The 21,682-nt window shown below is 45.5% G+C and overlaps 1 protein-coding gene across 1 annotated transcript in view; it reads left to right on the forward strand.

Moving 5' to 3' along the window:
* The window catches only part of adamtsl3 (ADAMTS-like 3), a 605,457-nt gene that overhangs the window by 330,991 nt on the left and 252,784 nt on the right, over positions 1 to 21,682 (forward strand). The window contains exon 7 of the mRNA XM_078241545.1: positions 15,596 to 15,722. Within this exon, the coding sequence (XP_078097671.1) occupies positions 15,596 to 15,722 (127 nt within the window). The remainder of the gene's footprint in view (positions 1 to 15,595; positions 15,723 to 21,682) is intronic.

Consider the following 21,682-nt stretch of genomic DNA (forward strand, 5'->3'; position numbering starts at 1 on the left):
TCCTCACTGTTTTGCTCTTTATTGCTGGCTATCAGTTTGCAATTATGGAATGCACTCAGCAAGGTTGTTCCAGAGTGTCATATTTAGTTTCGATTCAGCATGCATTTGGGTAAATGTTCTTCTGGGCATCTAAATGGCCTTATTCAGTTGTAATTCACAGGACACAAGATCAGTCTTTTGTTCAACACTGCCACTGACCCAAATAATTCAGTAACTGGCAACTGGCAGTTGAATTATAAATAGTAACTTAATTCTGCAATTGTTACTTCATTGCTGAAGGGGGATATTTCAGTTGAATGGCAGAGTGCATTTATGTGTGGGAACTGTTGGATAGGAATGTACAGTTCTCTCCAAATCTTAGTCCCTCTCATTCCCAGGCATTTTGCATTTTCCCGCGGTGACATTAAGCAGACATTTTTTTACTGTCCCAAGCAGAAGACAAGAGAGAAATGGCCTTGTTCTGTGATATATCAGTACTTAAAACGCTCGAAGAATGGAGCGCCTGTTGTAAAATGTTGCACGGGATGAAGAAACTGAAAAGCTTAGGATTTGTGGAAGGAAGTATGCTTTTGAAAATCACTTTTAAGCCAGTGTGTCTCAGGAATTTTATTTTTAAAGATGATTTATATACATTTTCAACACCACCACCTGGAGGTTCTCTGCCAAGTCACTCACCATCCTGACTTGGAAAATATATTGCCGTTCCCTCACTGTTGCTGGGTCAAAATCCTGGAACTCCCTCCCTAACAGCACTGTGGATGTACCCACACCACAGGGACTTCAATGGTTCAAAAAGACAGCTCATCACCATTAAGGGCAACTAGTAATTGGCAATGAATGCTGGACTAGCCACTGTTACCCAGATTCCATGAATGAATTTTTTAAAAGCTGCAGTGGCCAAAGTGTGTTTAAGGAGGCCATTTGGCTGCATGTAGGTCTGAAATTAGCTGGTATCGCTCGCAAAACACTTGCAATGGGGGCCTCAGACAGGCAGTCGATGCTGATTTTAGTCAGCGCCCATCTTTCTGTCAGTGCTTCTGATCATGTCACCTGGTTGCCTGACTACCTGCCTGACACCACATCCTGCCACCCAATCTATTCTTCAGCTGATCATCAAAATCAAAGAAAAATGCTAAGCTGTCACAAGGAATTTGGGCACTGGTTCTGTTTTTGTCAATGCAAGCCTTGGGAAAGCTGACAGCCAGAGCAAAGCTGGATTCAGTATAAAAGCCCTGTCAACCTCATGCACCCATACAATCAGATATCCTGCTCCAACCCTTCCGATGTCATCCTACGTGGACCCCCTGCTGCCATCAGACGTTTGAATGGGCCTACCTCATATTAAGTTGATCTTTCCCTACACCCTAGCTATGACTGTAACACTACATTCTGCACTCTCTCCCTTCCTTCTCTATGAACGGTATGCTTTGTATAGCGTGCAAGAAACAATACTTTTCACTATATGTACTATTCACTATATATATGTATACTAATACATGTGACAGTAATAAATCAAATCAAACCCCGTCCACACTCTGGCTTAAGATCCCTCAGGCCTCTGATCTCTGAATCCCCCCTCCTTCTGCCCCATATACAATGTTCAAGGATGCATAGTACCTGAAACAAAGAGAACTGAACCACAGCGGAGCAGTGGCTGAGCTGAATGATAAGATTCAAATGCTGAAAAATAAGGGTAAACAAATATTGGGGTGAAATTGTGAAAAAAGTGGAAATAAAGATTCAGTTTTTTTGAATTATAAAATTCCATGGAGAACACAGCAGACTCACAGAAAAAGAGAATCCGAGTTCATTCTATCAAAGAAATGAGTGAACAATCTTTTCAGAAGGATAAGCCCATGGGATCTGATCAAAGATGCCGGATTGTCGATTATAGGGAGATGCAAGTCAAGGATAGTAAAGAGCAAAACCAACTGGTGACACCCACATTGCCAGAAACATTGCCAGATACTACAATGTTACCTCCAAACCGAGAAAGTTTGCCCAAAACAACTGAGTCTGATCTCCCTCCAAATGTGAAAGTAACATGGTCTAGCATGTAAAGCAGATTGTTTAGTAAATATATGTTGGGTAAAGATTTGATGGGGAAGGTGGAGTATAAGGGTGTCCGGCAGAGCAAGGGTTAATGTGTGACTGGGGCGAATTGCCAGCTGTGTTCTTAGCTCGACATGAGGAAAAGGAAATGCCAGAGGTGCCCTCCTATGTCCCAGAGTGTGGATGTTCACATTTTCCAGCTTCTGCAGTATGAGCTCTGTCGGAGTCGTGTGGAGCTCCTGGTCTGCAATGAGTGGATGTCTGCCCGGATACCCTTCAAATTTGGTGTAAGGATCTTTGCCCCCATGACTCCTGTCCACCCCATCACAAGATTCACCAAGCTCCTCACTAAGACACAACTAATGAGCTGAAAAGCAGAAGATCGTGTGTGTTCATCCGCCCCATCGCCCAATGGGAACAAGGCCAACATTTCCATCCGCCACTGGACTTAGTCTCCAGAATGGAAAATTCCACCCACAGAATCACAGATTTGTTACAGTGCTGAAGGAAGCCACTTGGTCCATTGTGTCTGCACTGGCTCTCCAGTTAAGCGCCTCACCGAGTGCCATTCGCCCGCCTTCTCCCTGTAACCCTGCCCGTTCTTCCTTTTCAGATAACAATCTAATTTTCTTTGGATGCTTCAATTGAACCTGACTCCACACAATCTTGGGCAAAGCATTCTGTGGTGAACCATAGATGGTTACCACTATGGGTACTTGTACATATGTTACTCTTGTTACTGTTGGGGTTAGGGTTGGGGTGTTCCACCTGTTGGTATTGTTCTGTGGTACACTCCGGTTGGCTCCCCCTTCCTATAGGAGTATAAAGGTCACTGCACTTCCTAGTGACCCTTTAGTCTGGGATTGTATTGTTAAGCAGTATGCTCCATTCTTGTTGCTAACAAAAGCCTTTATTTCCCGGGTACGATCCAGCCTCCCGAGTGAATTAATCGCGCATCACATTCCAAATCCGAACCACTCACTGCATGTAAAGATTCCTCATCATTTTGCCTCTTTCATTAATTACTTTAAATGTATGCCCTCTGATTCTTAATCCTTTCACAAGTAGGAACAGTTTCTCCCTCTTCCAGACCCCTCATAATTTTGAATATATCTTTCAAATTTCCTCTCAGCCTTCTTTTCTCTAAGAAAGACAGTCCTAACTTCCCCAATCTCTCTTTATAACTGAGATTCCTCACCCGGAACCATTCTTGTCAATCTTTTCTGAACCCTCTCCAATGCCTTCACATCTTTCGTAAAGTGCTATTTCCAAAACTGGACACACTATACCAGTTGAGGCCAAACTGGTGACTTATCCCAGTTCAGCATAAACTCTTTGCCCTTGTACTCTGTACTCCATGCCCCTATTAATAAAACCCAGTGTACTATATGCTTTATTAACTGGGCTCTCAACCTGTCCTGCCACCTTCAATAACTTATGCACATATCCACCCAATCCCTCTGCACTCCCTTTAAACTTGTGTCCCCTATTTCATTTTGTCTCTCCAAGTCCTTTCTATCAAAATGAATCACTTCACGTGTTTTGTTTTTAGTTTGAACTTCAAAGGCCTTTTGTCTGATGATGTAAGCTAACTTGGGCAGCACAGTGGTTAGCACTGCTGCTTCACAGCTCCAGGGACCTGGGTTCGATTCCCGGCTTGGGTCACTGTCTGTGCGGAGTTTGCACATTCTCCTCATGTCTGCGTGGGTTGCCTCCGGGTGCTCCAGTTTCCTCCCACAGTCCAAAGACGTGCGGGTTAGGTTGATTGGCCATGCTAAAAATTGCCCTTAGTGTCCTGAGATGCGTAGGTTAGAGGGATTAGTGGGTAAATATGTAGGGATATGGGGTAGGGCCTGGGTGGGATTGTGGTCGGTGCAGACTCGATGGGCTGAATGGCCTCTTTCTGTACTGTAGGGTTTCTATAATAAAGGGGTTCTCATTTTCAGCCGAGGGATGAACATTGACTTGAAAATTGTTTACCTTATCTGTCAATGGTGAAGACGGTGTGGGGTGGAGAGGGTGTGGGGAGGGGGAGTTAGTTTCTCTGCCACAGTGATCAGAGTTTAATGACTGTTGCCAAAATGCCTGTGTGGCTGTACCTCAACTTTAACAGCAAGTAAAATTGGATGTAGTGTCAATCTAACATAGCTTTCCAACAGGTGGGCTCGGTTAAACTTGGTCCCCTTGAGTTATAAGGTTATAGGATGGAATTTTCTAGCCGTTCATGCCAGTGGGATTTTCTGGTCCTGCTGCAGTGAACGGAGATTTGCCTGAGCGCCAAATTCCCCGTCCTCGATCACAGCGACGGCAGGGCACGAACAGGTGGAAAATTCCAACCATAGTGTTTTACAGCACAGAAAGATACCCTTCGGCCCATTCTGTCTGCCGACCATCAAACACCTATCAATTCTAGTGCCATTTTCCAGCACTTGGTTTGTAGCCTTGTGGCTATGGCATTTCAAATGCTCACCTAAATGTTCCTAAAATGTTGTGGAGGTTCCCGCCTCCACCACCCTTTCAGGCAGCGAGTTCCAGATTCCCTCCACCTTCTGGGTGAAAAGGTTTTTCGTCAACTCCCCTCTCCTGCCTCTTACCTTAAATCTATGTCCCCTGGCTATCGACCCCTCTACTGGGGGGAAAAGTTTCTTCCTATTTACGTCCCTCATAACTTTCTATACTTAACCAGTCTTAACCAATTTGGAAAAAAGAAATCCTTCACTGCAGAGAAAGTAAGGTGTTTGAGTGCTTAGAGAAAATAAAATGGACAGACGTTCAGAGAAGAAGAGGCCTTGAATTTTAACATTCTTTTTCCAGGAGTCGGCACGGTGGCACAGTAGTTAGCACTGCTGCCTCGCAGCGCCAGGGACCCGGGTTCAATTCCGGCCTCGGGTCGCTGTCTGTGTGGTGTTTACACTTACTCTCCATGTCTGCATGGGTTACCTCCGGGTGCTCCGGTTTCCTCCCACAGTCCAAGGAGGTGCGGTTGATTGGCTATGCTAACCTGACCCTTAATGTCAGGGAGATTAGCAGAGTAAATATGTGGGGTTATGGGAATAGTGCCTGGGTGGAATTGTGTTTGATGCAGACTCGATGGGCCGAATGGTCTCCTTCTGCACTGTAGGGATTCTGTGAGTCCCTGAAATAAGCCGGTGTGTGAGGGAAGTGGTGAAGTGTTGAGATATCCAGAGGCTTTCTAATTTTTTTGAAGGATGGGATGTGATTGGCTCCTGTTATTTTTATGAAAGAGGATTTTCCCAATATGGAAATGGACTTTGAATGTAGAAATATTTTTGAGTGGTTACTTGAAGTGTGTTTAGCCATTGGTATGTTTTTTGTATTCTTTAGACATGTCAGACATTCCCCCATGACTTGTGAGCATTTAAGCCCTGCAGAGAAGCCAGATATGAAACTTATAATTATAGAAATACTCCCCACCCATTATGTTTTTTTAGGCTTCCCGTTGTCATAATTCAGATGGTATGTGCATGTGATTTATTTCTAAGCTTGCTTGACAATCTTGGCATATCGTGCACTGAAGCCTACCTAGACTGGCTTGTCTCCAGGTATCGTCCTCCTGCAGTAAGGGCATAGCCAATGCTTAATGTTAGTTCTAACGACTTGGGATGAGACCAGAAAAGGCCGAGGTCTTTCACTTGAGTAAAATTGGGATTTGTACCCGATTTTCCGGCCTTAAGTTCAGTTGCCTCATTTTAGTAGGCCCCTGAACCTCTGCCAAAGAGTCCACTGGAATTAAGTGAATCAAGAGATGTACAGGGCCTCAGAGGCCTTTCGCCTTGTACTGGTGACCACTTTGGCTGAAATTCAAATACTGAAGTCATTTGACTTTGACTGGGCCATCATCTATCCCTAAACAAGATTGGGTGTATGTGGAGTGTTAGCATAGCACAGATTGCAGGAAATAGATGAAATGACATGTTTCTGTCATCAGCACATCGTACAGACATCAGAGGGACGTTTTTTACACAGAGGGTGGTGGGGGCCTGGAATGCTCTGCCAAGTAGGGTGGTGGAGGCAGGCACGCTGACATCGTTTAAGACTTACCTGGATAGTCACATGAGCAGCCTGGGAATGGAGGGATACAAACGATTGGTCTAGTTGGACCAAGGAGCGGCACAGGCTTGGAGGGCCGAAGGGCCTGTTTCCTGTGCTGTACTGTTCTTTGTTCTTTGTTCTTTGTACACTCTTCATTTCGAGGTAGAGGTTCATTAAATCTAACATCACACCCAAAAGGCGCTCCCTCTGACAATGCAGCTGCCTCCATTAGTGCTGCACTGCAGTGGCACTGCTGCCCATATTCTGCAACCCGTCACTTTCATAAGAACTCCTCGCGGCAGTGGGGATGAGCAGGAACTAATGTAGCCTGATTGGAAAATCACAGCCTGTATCGCACGAGGCAGTGCCACAGACCGCAATTAAAGGGTCACTGACATGATTTAAAACCTGAGGCAATAACTTACTTGGGAGGAGAAGATTGGTGAGTACGTTTCTCCTCCAAGAAAGTGACTTAAGGGATATCTTAAATCCCTAAATAATATTTACTTTGCAACTCCCTGTAAGTTAATGCTCATGTTTAAAGCTCACTTCTGATCCACGCTTCAGGTTTCCTTAATTGCCGGTGTCCTCCAGCATATTGAAAGATTGAGTTTGGAAATTATATTGTGTGTGTTGTACGAATTATCAAATTTCTGTCTCCATTATTTTGGCGGATAAACCGTTCAATTTATTTTAAATACACGTAACAATAACACAGTAATTAGAAGCTTCGCTTAACTGACTAACATTGAAATCCAGCAGGCTTAGTTTAACTCCCATTTGGAGTCATCGCATTTTCAAATGAATCCTCGTTGATCCCAGGATTAAAGCTTTCCCAACTGGTTGGGGTGGATCAAGATTTAGGCCACTGACTTTTTTTAAAAAGAGACAGATGATTCTGCGTGGGTTTCCTCCCACAGTTCAAAGATGTGCATTATAGGTTGATTGGCCAGGCTAAATTGTCCTTTAGTGTCCCAGGATGTGTAGGTTGGAGGGATTTGGCACAGTGGTTAGCACAGTTGCTTCACAGCACCAGGGACCTGGATTCGATTCCCAGCTTGGGTCACTGTCTGTGCGGAGTCTGCACGTTCTCCCTGTTTCTGCGTAGGTTTCCTCCGGTTGCTCCGGTTTTCTCCCACAGTCTGAAAGACGTGCCGGTTAGGTGCATTGACCATGCTAAATTCTCCCTCAATGCACCCGAACAGGCGCGGAATGTGGCAACCAGGGGATTTTCACAATAACTTCAATGCAGTGTTAATGTAAGCTTACTTGTGACACCAATTAATAAACTTTAAAATCTTTAATGGGGTAAAAATATGGGGTTGCGGGGATAGGGTCTGGGAAAGAAGTTCTCTTGGAGAGTCAATGCAGACTCAATGGGTCAAATGGCCTGCTTCTGCTCAGTAGGGAATTGTTTAAATGGCGCCCCCCCACCGACCCCCATTTGTTCATAAGTTTCTGCATGGTAAAATTTAATCTAGCTTTCTTAAACTAAAATGAATGTTCCTCTTCATGCAGTGAATTTTATAGCTCTTTTGTTTGGATTTGATCTTAATACTTTCTTGGGGTTACCAAATTCCATTTTCACTACATCTCAGTCCTGACAGGTGCCATTTTGTACTATGAGCTGTAGTAATTCACGAGGTTCTGTTACATCCCGGAATGATGAATGGAGTTAATGGGCTGTATCGTGCACAGGTCAAAGCTGAGGAAGTAATGCTTCAGTTGTATACAGCCTTGGTCAGACTCCATCTGGAGTACTGCTTTCAGGGCTTGGGCACCCAACCACTGGAAGGATATATTGGCCTTGTTGGGGTTACCAAGCCGATTTGCCAGAATTATGCTAGGACTTAAAGGGGTCGCATAAACCCAGGCTTGTGTTCTCTTGAGTTTAGGGGAGTGATCTAATCGAGTTGTTTCAAATGATAAATAAGTGGACACACAGCAACTATTTCCTCCAGTGGGAGAATTTAGAACGAGAAAGCATAATTTTAAAATTAGACAAGGTCATTTAGAAGTGAAGTCAACGAGGATAGTGGAAATCTGAAACTCCATGCCCCCAAAAGGCTGTGGATGCTGGGTCAACGAAAATGTTCAGAGATTGATGGATTTTTGTTGAATAAAGAATACAGAACAAATTTAGTGAGGTTCTGGTACAAATTAGCCAGTTAAATGGTGAAATGTGTATGAGGGGTTGAATCATTATCAACAGACATTTATTGAACAGTAACCTGCTTACTGGGTCTGGTTTAGTCGAATTATTCAACTAAATACCTCACCAACCAGACAGCAGAGAAATGAGAGCAGTTATCCTCGATCCAAAGACAGTGCTCACATTAAGTGATGTTTAAAAAATATTCATGGGATGTGGGCACTACTGGCTGGGCCAGCATTTATTGCCCTTGAACTGAGTGACTGAGGCCATTTAAGAGTTGCTGTGCATTGCTGTGGGTCTGGAGTCACATGTAGGCCAGACCAGGTAAGGGTGGCAGATTTCCTTCCCTAAAGGACGTGAGTGAACCAGATGGTTTCATGATCATCATTGAACTTTTAATTCCAGATTTTCATTGAATTTAAATTTCACCATCTGCCATGGTAGGATTCGATCCCACGTCCCCAGAGCATTAACCTGGTCGCCGGATTACTAGCCCAGTGACAATACCACGATGCCACCATCACCTCCCTTATGTGCTCCAGAGCTTACATTGAATGAAGTATGGTTGAAGTATATTGATGTGGAGATGCCGGCGTTGGACTGGGGTAAGCACAGTAAGAAGTCTCACAACACCAGGTTAAAGTCCAACAGGTTTATTTGGTCGCAAATACCATAAGCTTTCGGAGCGCTGCCCCTTTGTCAGATGGAGTGGATATCTGTCCGCCCTCCGAATACACAGGATCTGCTCGGATGGGGAGGATCGCAACAGACACCTCCAGACGCTGAAAGATGCCCTCATAAGAACAGGATATGGCGCTCAACTCATCGATCAACAGTTCCGACGCACCACAGCGAAAAACTGCACCGACCTCCTCAGAAGACAAACACGGGACACGGTGGACAGAGTACCCTTCGTCGTCCAGTACTTCCCCGGAGCGGAGAAGCTACGGCATCTCCTCCGGAGCCTTCAACATGTCATTGATGAGGACGAACATCTCGCCAAGGCCACCCCCACTTCTTGCCTTCAAACAACCGCACAACCTCAAACAGACCATTGTCCACAGCAAACTACCCAGCCTTCAGGAGAACAGTGACCACGACACCACACAGCCCTGCCACAGCAACCTCTGCAAGACGTGCCGGATCATCGACACGGATGCCATCATCTCACGTGAGAACACCATCCACCAGGTACACGGTACCTACTCTTGCAACTCGGCCAACGTTGTCTACCTGATACGCTGCAGGAAAGGATGCCCTGAGGCATGGTACATTGGGGAAACCACGCAGACGCTACGACAACGGATGAACGAACACCGCTCGATAATCACCAGGCAAGACTGTTCTCTTCCTGTGGGGGAGCACTTCAGCAGTCACGGGCATTCAGCCTTGGATCTTCAGGTAAGCGTTCTCCAAGGCGGCCTTCACGACACACGACAGCGCAGAGTCGCTGAGCAGAAACTGATAGCCAAGTTCCGCACACATGAGGACGGCCTAAACCGGGATGTTGGATTTATGTCACATTATCAGTAACCCCCACAGCTTTCCCCCTGATCTTGCAGAATCTCACTAGCTGTTCTGTCTGGAGACAATACACATCTCTTTAACCTGTGTTGAATGCTCCCTCCATCCACATTGTCGGTACCTTTAAGACCTGGCTGGCTGTAGAGATTTGCATTCTAATTAGTATTCTGTAACTTGATTTCTGTGTCTGTGCACTGTTGGAGAACAGATATCCACTCCATCTGACGAAGGAGCAGCAAGCTCCGAAAGCTTATGGTATTTGCTACCAAATAAACCTGTTGGACTTTAACCTGGTGTTGTGAGACTTCTTACTGTGAAGTATATTGACCAGTACTGTAGGAAATGTGGCAGTTAATTTGCACACAGCAAGACCCCACAAGCAGCAAGTAAATAAATAAGCAGAGCGCAGGATTTAGGTGTTGGTTGAGAGGCAAAACAGAGGATCTTTTCTCAATTCCTGTTATGTCCATCTGAGAGGACAAGATGGAGTTTTGATCTCTTATCCCCTGTATAACGCATCCTAAATGCTGCACCGAAGTGTCAGTCTGGGTTATGTGCACAAGGCTCTGGAGTGAGCATGAACTCACAGAAGCCTTACATAGCTGAGGTCAATGGAGTTCAAAGGAAAAATCCACCAGCATTTGCAGTTACACCATACCTTACCGAGAAGGAAGATGGGTGTGGCTGTGTTTGTTAGTGGCTAAACATTGCAGCACAGTCCATCACTGCAGGAGTTCCTCAACTAAGCAACCTGGGCTCATTCATTCTCAGCTCTTCCAATAATGATGTGGAGATGCCAGCGTTGGACTGGGGTGGGCATAATAAGAAGTCTCACAACACCAGGTTAAAGTCCAACAGGTTTATTTGGAATCACGAGCTTTCGAAGCGCTGTTCCTTCATCAAGTGAGTCTCACGTGATGAAGGAGCAGTGCTCCGAAAGCTCGTGATTCCAAATAAACCTGTTGGACTTTAACCTGGTGCGGTGAGACTTCTTACTGCTTCCAATAATGACCCTACATCATAAGGGAATGGTATCATTTACCTGTGAGATCAGTGTTCAACTCCATTCACAATTCTTTTGAAATCACCTATGTTTGTCATGTGGTGGAAACCAGGACAACTTCAGACTTGTGCTGAGCATGCAGATAATACTTCCACCATGTGACTGGCAGGTAATGGTATCTCCATCAAGATAAAGCCAAGCTATCTCCTCAGCTTCAACAGAGGCGTCATTACCAAGTCCTCCCCCATGAATATGTCACTAAGTACTCACCAGAAGCTTAACTGGACGAGTCATTTCAATAGCTACAAGAGCAGGGCATATGCCGAATACTTTGTGACGAATGCCCTATCTCTACCCAGAAGATCATCCATTTGATGGAGTACTCACCAGTCGCCTGGCTGAATGCAACTCAGAAACACTTGGGTATCTCTACACCGTTTATTATGAAGAGGTTCTTCTTAATCGGTGCTCCTGCCGCTGTGCTTAATATTCACCACTCCACCTAAAGTGCACTCTGGCTGCAGTAGATAAAATCGGCAGCATGTACAATCTACAGGATGTATTTTTGCAGCTGGATAAATTTATTGCAACACTACACCCCACCCCTGTGATTCCTCCCAGCAAATAGAACAAAAGTGGCAAATTTGCAGCACTTGTTTAGGTTTACTTATGTAGGCTGACATTAACACTGCAATGAATTCACTGTGAAAATCCCCTTGTCGCCACACTCTGGTGCTTGTTTGGGTACACTGAGGGAGAATTTAGCACCTAACCAGCATGCCTTTCGGACTGTGGGAGGACACTGGAGCACCTGCAGGAAACCCACACAGACACGGGGAGAATGTGCAGACTCCGCACTGACAGCAACCCAAGCTGGGAATCGAACCCGGGTCCCTGGCGCTGTGAGGCAGCAGTGCTAACCACTGTGCCACCATGCCACTTGTCTCCTGCTTTTTAATTGACCCGCCAATCCAAGAGATCGGCATTCTAGTTCCATTCAATGGGCTCACTAGTCTTTTCAGGAATGCAGGGTACTTATGCCTTCTAGTCTCAAAGTCACAACCACTTAAACTGTATTTATAACTTCCTGTCCTCCCAAAACTGCCCCTCCTCTGATTTATGTGAGCATTGCAATGAGAGATGCAGTAGCAGTTAATGAAAAGGTGATTTCTATGTTCAGCTGTGTTGTAAAGAGCTCTTGAGTGCCTCTGAAGTATAGGAGAGGATGTGAATGAGTACTAAAGAGGGCATTATAAACATTGAACATAAATGTCATGTTGCCATTTTTTAGGTAAGATAAATAGTATTTTTCTCTGGTGGGTATTGAGGGTGGGATTTGGATATGTACCTCAGCCTTTGAGAAAACTACAACCAAAATATTATCAGATTATTCTTTCACATTGCATGTTTACCCTTTGTTTAATGTATTTGGATATTTAGCTGCACCATATACAAGTTACAGATGTGTGGGGGAGGTTTTTCACGCAGAGAGTGGTGGGTGCCTGGAACGCGCTGCCAGAGGAGGTGGTGGAAGCAGGTACATTAGCAACATTTCAGAGGCATCTGGGTGGGTTCATGAATAGGGAGGGAATAGAGGGTTATGTACCGAGTAAGGGCAGATTTTTTTAGTTTAGTTCGGGCAGCATGGGCCTGGAGGGCCGAAGGGCCTGTTCCTATGCTGTACTTTTCTTAGTTCTTTGAATTTTGATGGTTAGTTTGAATTCTGCAGCTGTTTTTCAAGCAAGGAAAACCTTATTATGTAAAGACTACAAATGCTACAACCCAGTCTTTGGGGGTGTTTGGGGCAGGCGGGCGGGTGCGGGGCGGGGGGTGGAAATAGTTTCAGGTCCAAGAAGCATTTTAACAGATGGGACAATTTAGAATCCTCCTGTATGTCTCTCTGCTCAGGAACAGTAGGACAACGGTGACCACTGTTGATTCTAGTCAGTGCTATACAAAATTGCAGCACATTATTCCCCAAAATTAACATCAGGTCAGGATTATTGTGTTGCCTCCCAACGGATACTATGGATATAGGTTAATCCTTTTTAATATGCTCCATTGGTGCTGCCAGCAGCTATTATTTCCCCCCAGTGTTGTGCAGGCTCCAGTTTTGCAAGGCTGATACATACATCACTGGAGAGGTACTGTAACTATTAGGAAATGTTGACAGACTTATTAGCCTAAAATTATTATTGGTGATGTTTGCAACACATGTTTCTCAGGACGGAAAAAAAACTGTTCCAATTCAACAAGAATTAAAAGCTGTAACCAGTAATACTTTTATTAAATGCAACTACACAAAACTTGAGCACCAGAATTCTCTGTTCTTGCCGGCAGCGCACCCCTCGCCTGCGGGTTTCCTGCCGGGGTGAGGTTACGCCAATGGGAATTCCCATTGACAGCAGCGGGACCAGAGAATCCTACCGCTAGCAAACAATGTGCCACCTCCCGCTGGCGGGAAACACGTGGCTGGCAAGCCGGAGAATCTTGCCTGAGATGTGAAAAAGATAAATTAACACACGTGGAAGGTTGTGACCTATCATTGCGACCCAGGGCATCACTCAACTCCGCAACCTTGACTGACTCATTCTCAGCTTCCATATATCTGTTGTTCGGTACAATATGTTGCCTTGTTCTTTTGCTTCTAAAAATCTGTTTCATTATGAATAAATCTAATCAGAGCCTCTTAAAGAGGTTAAAGACCAATTAGTAATCTTGAAAAGGCATCCAGTGCGGTTATGGAGCTAAAGATGGCAACCAATCTGAGTACAGAAAGATCCCACCAACTGTAAATAAGAGAATAGTTGAATTTTTGAGCAAGGCATGGGGAGAATCCCTGTAAGTAATGCCTCGGGCTTTTTGGACAGGCAGACGGAGAATCGGTTTAACATTTCATGCACAAGCTGACATCTTCAATCCTGCCCCAATTTTCAGTTTAGGTTCAGGTTTGCCACTGGCGTCATAAGACATAGGAGCAGAATTAGGCCATTCAGCCCATTGAGTCTGCTCCATCATTCAATCATGGCTGGTATGTTTCTCGACCCCATTCTCCTGCCTTTTCCCCATAACCTTTGCTCCCCTTACCAATCAAAAACCTATCTATCTCCATCTTAAATGCACTCAATGACCTGGCCTCCAAAGCCTTCTGTGGCAATGAATTCCACAGATTCACCACCCTCTCACTGAATAAATTTTTCCTCATCTCCGTTCTAAAGCGTCATTCCTTTACTCTGAGACTGTGCCTCGGATCCCAATCTCTCCCACTAATGGAAACAACTTCCCCACGTCCACTCTATCTAGGCCTTTCAGTATTCTGTAAGTTTCAATGAGATCCCCCCCCCCCCCCCTCATCTTTCTAAACTCCATCGAGTGCAGACCCACAATTCTCAAACGCTCCTCATGTGTCAAGCTTTTCATACCCGGGGTCATTCTCGTGAAGCTCCTCTGGACCCTCTCCAAGGCCAGCACATCCTTCCATAGATAAGGGGCCCAGAATTGCTCTCAATATTCCAAATGTGCTCTGACCCGAGCCTTAAAGCCTCAGCAGCACATCCCTGCTTTTGTATTCTCGTCCTACGGTCGTACTAGCTCCAGTCCAGTACTGTTTAAAGGGTGCAGGTTGCAGTAAGCGGCACAGTCACTTTTTGGAATCTCTGTTTACACAAGGAGTAAGGTCTGTCAAAGTCCTGAGCTGGAACGGCATGCTCTAGTTGCCATCTCATTTTCTCCCCCTTTTTTGTTAGTCTTAGCAGCAACATTAACCATGTTTTTATAGCTCGTAAATTACCCTGAGCAGTGCTGTTGTACTTATCACTTAACACCTCCAACTGGAAATTGCACTGTGCGATGTCACGGTATGTGCACCCGATATGTTTGTATTAAATTATTTGCTCCATTGTTTTGAGAAAAGAAAATGAATTAGAGGTTCCATCAAAGGATTTTCACACAAACACACTGGATGCTTAGACTGTAATGTCTCTTAAAGTCACTTGAAGCTTAACGCTTGGTGTTTTACTCCAATGTACCAGACTTTAAAGCTTTCTATTGTTTTGTTAAATCCGGATAATTCCGAAAGGACAGGCTTCTATTTACATGACACTTCAGCAGACCCGCAGAGTGTTTCACGTCAGGTGAATTACTTTGAGAAATGGAATTGTTCTACCCACGAACGCTGCAGCCAATTTGTACAAAGCTAAGTCACAGACCAATAACTGGTTCATCTGTTTTTGGTTGAGGGAGGAATGCAGACAAGGATGCTGGGGAAACTCCCTGCGAGTTTGACTCGAGCTGTGGGATCTTTCGCGTCCACCTAAATAAGCAGAAGGGGGCCTCCGATCAATACCTCATCAGACAAATGGCTCCAAATAATGGCACCTCTGGCAATGCAGCACTCCCTCAGTATTGCACTGGAATGTCAGACCAGATTATGAGCTCGGTTCCTGGAGGCGGGCTGAAATCCACATTTATCACAACTGACTTACAAATTACAAGTGATTGGGCCACCCGTAAATGTGTGTAATCTTAGAGTGAGGTGAAGATCCACACAGCAGCAGAATTCATTTCACATACTTGATACAGATTCTTTGACTTTTTTTAAAAATGTAACACTGTGAAATTCTCCAGAAATTAAACCATACTTTGGGCATTCCAAACAAATTAAGAGTCAAATAAAATGAGCCGCGCTGTGACAGAATGAGGCCAGCTTCAGAATGTAAAGGGGAACGTAAAAATAAACAGAATTCCTGAAACCTGAGCGTGTGCTGTGGGCTCCAGCCTTCTCCTGACTGTGATGTTGTTGTTGGCAGGTGGTGGGCTGTGATCGGCAACTTGGGAGTAAAGCCAAGGAAGACAACTGTGGAGTTTGTGCGGGCAGCGGTTCAACATGCAGACTTGTACGAGGACAGTCCAAATCACACGTGTCGCCTGAAAAATGTGCGTCTACCATTTTATATTATTTGACTCTTTTTTAAGTCACCTGCCTTTTAATAAAACATTTATCCCGCAACCTCAGTTAGCACAGAACACGAGATCTACTTCGAAAGGAGATAATGCCGTTGCTACTTTCTCCGCTTGTATGTTACGTGAGACTTCTCTTAAGCTCCTCCAACAGCAGCATGGTGGCACAGTGGTTAACACGGCTGCCTCACAGTGCCAGGGACCCGGGTTCGACTCCCGGCTTAGGTCACTCTCTGTGTGGAGTCTGCACATTCTCCCTGTGTCTGTGTGGGTTTCCTTCCGATGCTCCCATTTCCTCCCACAGTCCAAAGATATGTTGGTTACGTTGATTGGCTAGCTAAATTGCCCCTTAGTGTCAGGGGGATTAGCAGGGTAAATATGGGTTATGGGGATAGGGTGGAATTGTTGTCAGTGCAGCCTTGATGGGCCAAATGGGCTCCTCCTGCACTGTGGGGATTCTATGATTCCAGTAACAGCCAGGTTCAGTGATGGGCAGTCTAGGTTAGTGAGCGGGCCACATGAAAGCCCCCACCCACTTTATCTTAATGGGCCGCAAGAACTGAAATCGGGCTTGTTCACTAACCATGGCCCCATGGATAAGATTAAATACATTTAATACACGCCAAATATTTCATAATGAGTTATGGAAAATGCTTATTCATTTGTACATTAATAGAACTCTCACCAATGGTTAAAAACAAAAGAAGTATTTACACTTTGGACACAGCAGGAGCGCACAGCTCTCACAGTCAATGTTGTGAGCAATTAGCACACACCTCACTTCACTCACCCTTGTTTTACATGTGAATCACTTCAGTCAGAGCAAACAGGAAAAAATTACACAGATGGAAAGCAGCAGAATGTGATAACATCGCACATGGGGAACAGTCGACAAAATGTCTCATGGGCTGCACTCCGACCCCAGGTGGGCTACACGCAGTCCCCAGACCCACCACTGTTACAGGTGCTCACTACTGATCAATCATAGAATCCCTACAGTGCAGAAGGAGGCCAGTCAGCCCATCGAGTCTGTACCAACTCTCTGGCAGAGTATCTTACCCTGCCCCTCTTCCCTGCCCATAACCCCACACATTTACCATGGCTAACTCACCTACACATCTGGGGACACTAAGGGGCAATTTACCATGGCCAATTCACGTAGTCCACAAAACTTTGGATTGTGGGAGGAAACCCATGCCAACACGGGGAGAATATTCACTTAGACAGTAACCCAAGACCGGAATTGAACCTTGGTCCCTGGCGCTGTGAGGAAGCAATGCTAACCACTCTGCCACCCTGCCGTCCCTTTATTCTTGATCTAATAAAGAGCCAGCTGGACAGGAAACCAGGAGAGTCGGCAACAGAGAAAGAAGACAAAGCTAACAGACAGCTCAAGTATTAGTCATGCAGCCTCCGGTGAGCCAACTAGATACAGATAAACTGACAAGTTTTTGCATCCCCCTAGCCAGGGTATTTCCAAGTTGGGCAGGGGGATGTGGTACATAAAGCGGGTGGCTAGCCTTCAACCTTCCAGCTATCCCCATACCTTGGGGGTGTGGGTAAGGCATCAGGCAGTGTGTCTACCTGCACATAGGCCTTGAGGCCCTTAGGCCACTTAAGGAACTGCATTCTGCCTCTGCTACGATGATATGTGTGGCTGGGGAAGGTGGGAAGATAAGAACATAAGAACATAAGAAATAGGAGCAGGAGTAGGCCATCTAGCCCTTCGAGCCTGCCCCGCCATTCAACAAGATCATGGCTGATCTGAAGCGAATCAGTTCCACTTACCCGCCTGCTCCCCATATCCCCTAATTCCCTTATCGATCAGAAAACTATCTACCCGTGATTTAAACATATTCAACGAGGAAGCCTCCACCACTTCAATGGGTAGAGAATTCCAGAGATTCACTACCCTCTGAGAGAAGAAGTTCCCCCTCAACTCTGTTCTGAACCGGCCCCCCCTTATTTTGAGGCTGTGCCCTCTAGTTCTGGTTTCCCTTCTAAGTGGAAAGAATCTCTCCACCTCTACCCTATCCAGCCCCTTCATTATCTTATATGTCTCTATAAGATCACCCCTCATCCTTCTAAACTCCAACGAGTACAGACCCAATCTGTTTAATCTCTCCTCATAAGCTCCACCCCTCATCTCCGGTATCAACCTGGTGAACCTTCTCTGCACTCCCTCCAAGGCCAATATATCCTTTCGCAAATAAGGGGACCAAAACTGCACACAGTACTCCAGTTGCGGCCTCACCAGTGCCTTGTACAGTTGCAGCAAGACCTCCCTGCTTTTATATTCTATCCCCCTCGCGATAAAGGCCAACATTCCATTCGCCTTCTTGATCACCTGCAGACTGAGTTTTTGCGATTCGTGCACAAGGACCCCCAGGTCCCTCTGCACAGTCGCACGATGTAATTTTTCTCTATTTAAGATGCCCAGCAAAGCATGTAGGAAGCAGGGAGGCTACTTCTTTTTCAAGACCCCCTGTGCCCGTTGGAGGGGTAGTTCCCCACCCCCATGTCCCCCCTGCACCCAGTTTCTGAAGCCCTCATTTCCCCTCCCCCAGCCCTTTTCCCAATTCCTGCCTAACAAAATTCCAGGACTTACCTTTGAATCCCAAAAGACAACCTCCTTCCTCTCGGCAACATAAAGTCCTGCCCTTGAGTGATTTTTCACTCCAAATTTTCATTCCAATGTCAGGTAAATGGAGTCGAGAAATTCCTGACTCCACAAACCCAAGTCGGCAGAGACTGCCCCGACCCACCGCCGCATTTGTGTTCTGGGGGTGGGTACTAATGGGTCAGGCCCAACATCACCGGAAACAGTGCGCAGGAAGCCACAAGGGCGGTGGGCTGTTTAAAAGGCCTCAGTGCTCTGGGACTTGATCACAGTTGTGTTGATAACAATACAACAAAAAACAGCCCCCTGGTCCTCATCTCTAACACCACTTCCCCACACAGTGCCTGTGCTCCATTCATGTCAATTCAGGCTCCCAAGCCAGCCCCTTGGCTCCTTATATCCCCTATTCCAACCTGTGCCCCTCTACCTCCCCCATGGTTCCTCATATGCCAACCTATGCCACTGCCCACCCAATGGCCCTTCATACCCACCATGACAACCCATGACCTCCCCAATCATCTCCATGACCCTTTAGAACCACTATGCCAACGTAGTGTCAGCTCATGCCAACCCACACCCTCATCCACCACCATTTGCCCTAACATCCTCCATTTAAATGCACCCAGTATCCACCATGGGCAGACATCAGCAGCCATGGTAAGATTAAATAAAATAAAGTTCTATTATGGTTTCACTATATTTAAATAAAACACCCATTGATAAAGCCCGTTTTAAAGGGCAGGGGATTTAAATACTTGATAGGTTGATAGTTCCACAGACCTTAACCACTTTTATGCACATTCTTGTCTATTGGTGATGATCCAAAATGGGCGCCTGACCTCTGCCAAAAGGCACCGGACTTCTCCAAAAGGTACCTAACCTTTCCCAAAGGATGCCTGGCCTTTTCAAAGGGCAACTGACCTCTCCCAAAGGAATCATGACCTCTACCAAATAACTCTAGTAGGTTTTAGCCTTTCGTAAAGCTCATGAAGCATCTTTCAGAAACTTGGGTCACCAAAATAGCTTCTGATGGAAGATAGATGTCGTTTTAAATGTGCCACAGCCCCAATGATGTGGCTATGTGAATTTCACCGTGAATTCTTCCCCCCCCCCCCCCCCTGCAAAAAAGTGGCAGGTACCAGTTCCGGAGGTGGAACTTCCGGATTATGGAATCTGCCGCTACTTTGGCCACTACGCAGAGCCCTCCCAGCTTTGCGAAGATCCAGGCCCTTGTGCCCAGGAATATTTACTATCCAGACATGACTTTTTATTTTGGCCTCGTCTCTGTTCTCAACACAACACCATGGGCGGGATCCTGTTCGTTCCCGCCCCACTGCCAGCATGAACGGAGAATTTGGCACTTTTCCAAAACTCCATTCACTGCAGCGGCACCGGAAAATCCCAGTCATGGACAAGGCCGAAGGCTTTTGCCACATTTTCCCCATGACTACCTGCTGCTCACCAACCTTATTTACCATGCTCCTAAAAGTCACATACGTGCATTGTGAACCTAATTTAGACCTCACTACATTTCTGTTTCAAAGAACAAAGAACAATACAGCTCAGGAACAGGCCCTTCGGCCCTCCAAGCCCGTGCCGCTCCCTGGTCCAAACTAGACCATTCTTTTGTATCCCTCCATTCCCAGTCTGTTCATGTGGCTCCTCTGACTCCCCAGCCCTTACCTTACTTTTTCTATAATCCTGCTTTCGATTCCCCTTCTGCCAAAGTCAAACCCACCCACAAGCAAACCAGTCCACAAAGACTTTGATTCCAGCCACTTTAAGGTGCAATCCATTGCCCGATATGGTTCCAATTTCCCCTCGATCCTACCTTCATAACCCAGACTCTGAAACCTCACTCCTCCTATCTCTACGCTCACTGTTGTGTGGAACCAGGGATAACATTGTAAAGGTGCCACAAGATTCCTCTCTTTCTGAATTAATTCCTTAATGATTCCATGAAACAAATTAACCCTGCACCACAATCTGATTCTAAAGTCGATATAACTATCTCAATTTAGTGCAAATCCTAAATAAGGTTACTTGTTACAGAAAAAAACACGCAGCGAGCTTTAAATGTAATACCCATTACCTCAGCTGCTTTTACTGCCTCACCAAAGACTGATGTGATAAAATTATAAGGTTGATTTTTCCTTTGTCATATCCTCGATCGAACCTCTGGAAATGGGTTACACTTATGGAAGCAAATTGATTTTCCAATAGGTTTGCATGTTGAATGGCTGGACAGTCCAAACTGGGTAGTCCTCAAGTTCGATCTCTGTTCTAGGCCGAGTTAGCAGCAGGAGGGGTACTCTTTTAAAGAGTCGTACGGATTCGAAACATTAACTCCTTCTTTCTCTCTCCACAGATGCTGCCAGGCCTGCTGAGTTTATCCAGCATTTTCTGTTTTTAAGGCCACAAAACAGAAGCAAGAGTGGGCCATTCAGCCCTTCTAACCAGCTCCGCCCTTCATTTTGATCATGGCTGATCATCCAATTCAATATCCTTCCCCCCATAAGCCTTGATCTCTTTCACACCAAGAACTATATCTCATTTCTTCCCAAAATCACACGTTTTGGCCTCAGCTACATTCCGTGGTAGTGAATTCCACACATTCCCCTCGATCCTTGATCGATTTACTCCTTGATGCCTGGTTTGCGAGCAAAGGGCAATGAAAGTCAAGGGGCCTGCTTCTGAGCGCTGTCCAAGACCCCCTGATACAAAGCGCATGTGTGAACATGAAGCAAATGCAGAATTCCATCTGGAATCTAGCAACAGATGAGAGGCTTAATGAGGGAAAAAGAATGGATATTAGAAACTGAAAATAAAAAAATTTAAATGATGCAAAATTGATTAGTTCTAAGTATTGAAATAGTGTTGCGGAAAAGTAAGTACAAACACTTAATATGTTGCTCTGAAATCCATCTTTAAAAGAAATAGGGCATCAGTCACTGAAAGTAAGCGCATAGGTACAGCAGGCAGTAAAGAAGGCAAATGGCATTCATAGCAAGAGGTTTTGAGGATAGGGATGTTTTGCTGCAATTGTGAGGCCACACCAGGAGTTTTGGTGTCCTTATCTGAGGAAGGATATCCTTGCTATAGAGGGAGTACAGCATAGATTTACCAGGCTGATTCCTGGGATGGCAGGTCTATCATATGAGGAGAGACTAAGTCGGTTAGGATTATATTCACTGGAGTTTAGAAGAGTGAAAGGGGATCACATAGAAACTTATAAATTCTAACAGGGTTAGACAGAGTAGATTCAAAAAGAATGTTCCCAATGGTGGGGAAGTCCAGAACTAGGGATTGAGGATAA

Source organism: Mustelus asterias, chromosome 24 (genome assembly GCF_964213995.1).
Source record: "Mustelus asterias chromosome 24, sMusAst1.hap1.1, whole genome shotgun sequence".
NCBI lineage: Eukaryota > Metazoa > Chordata > Chondrichthyes > Carcharhiniformes > Triakidae > Mustelus > Mustelus asterias.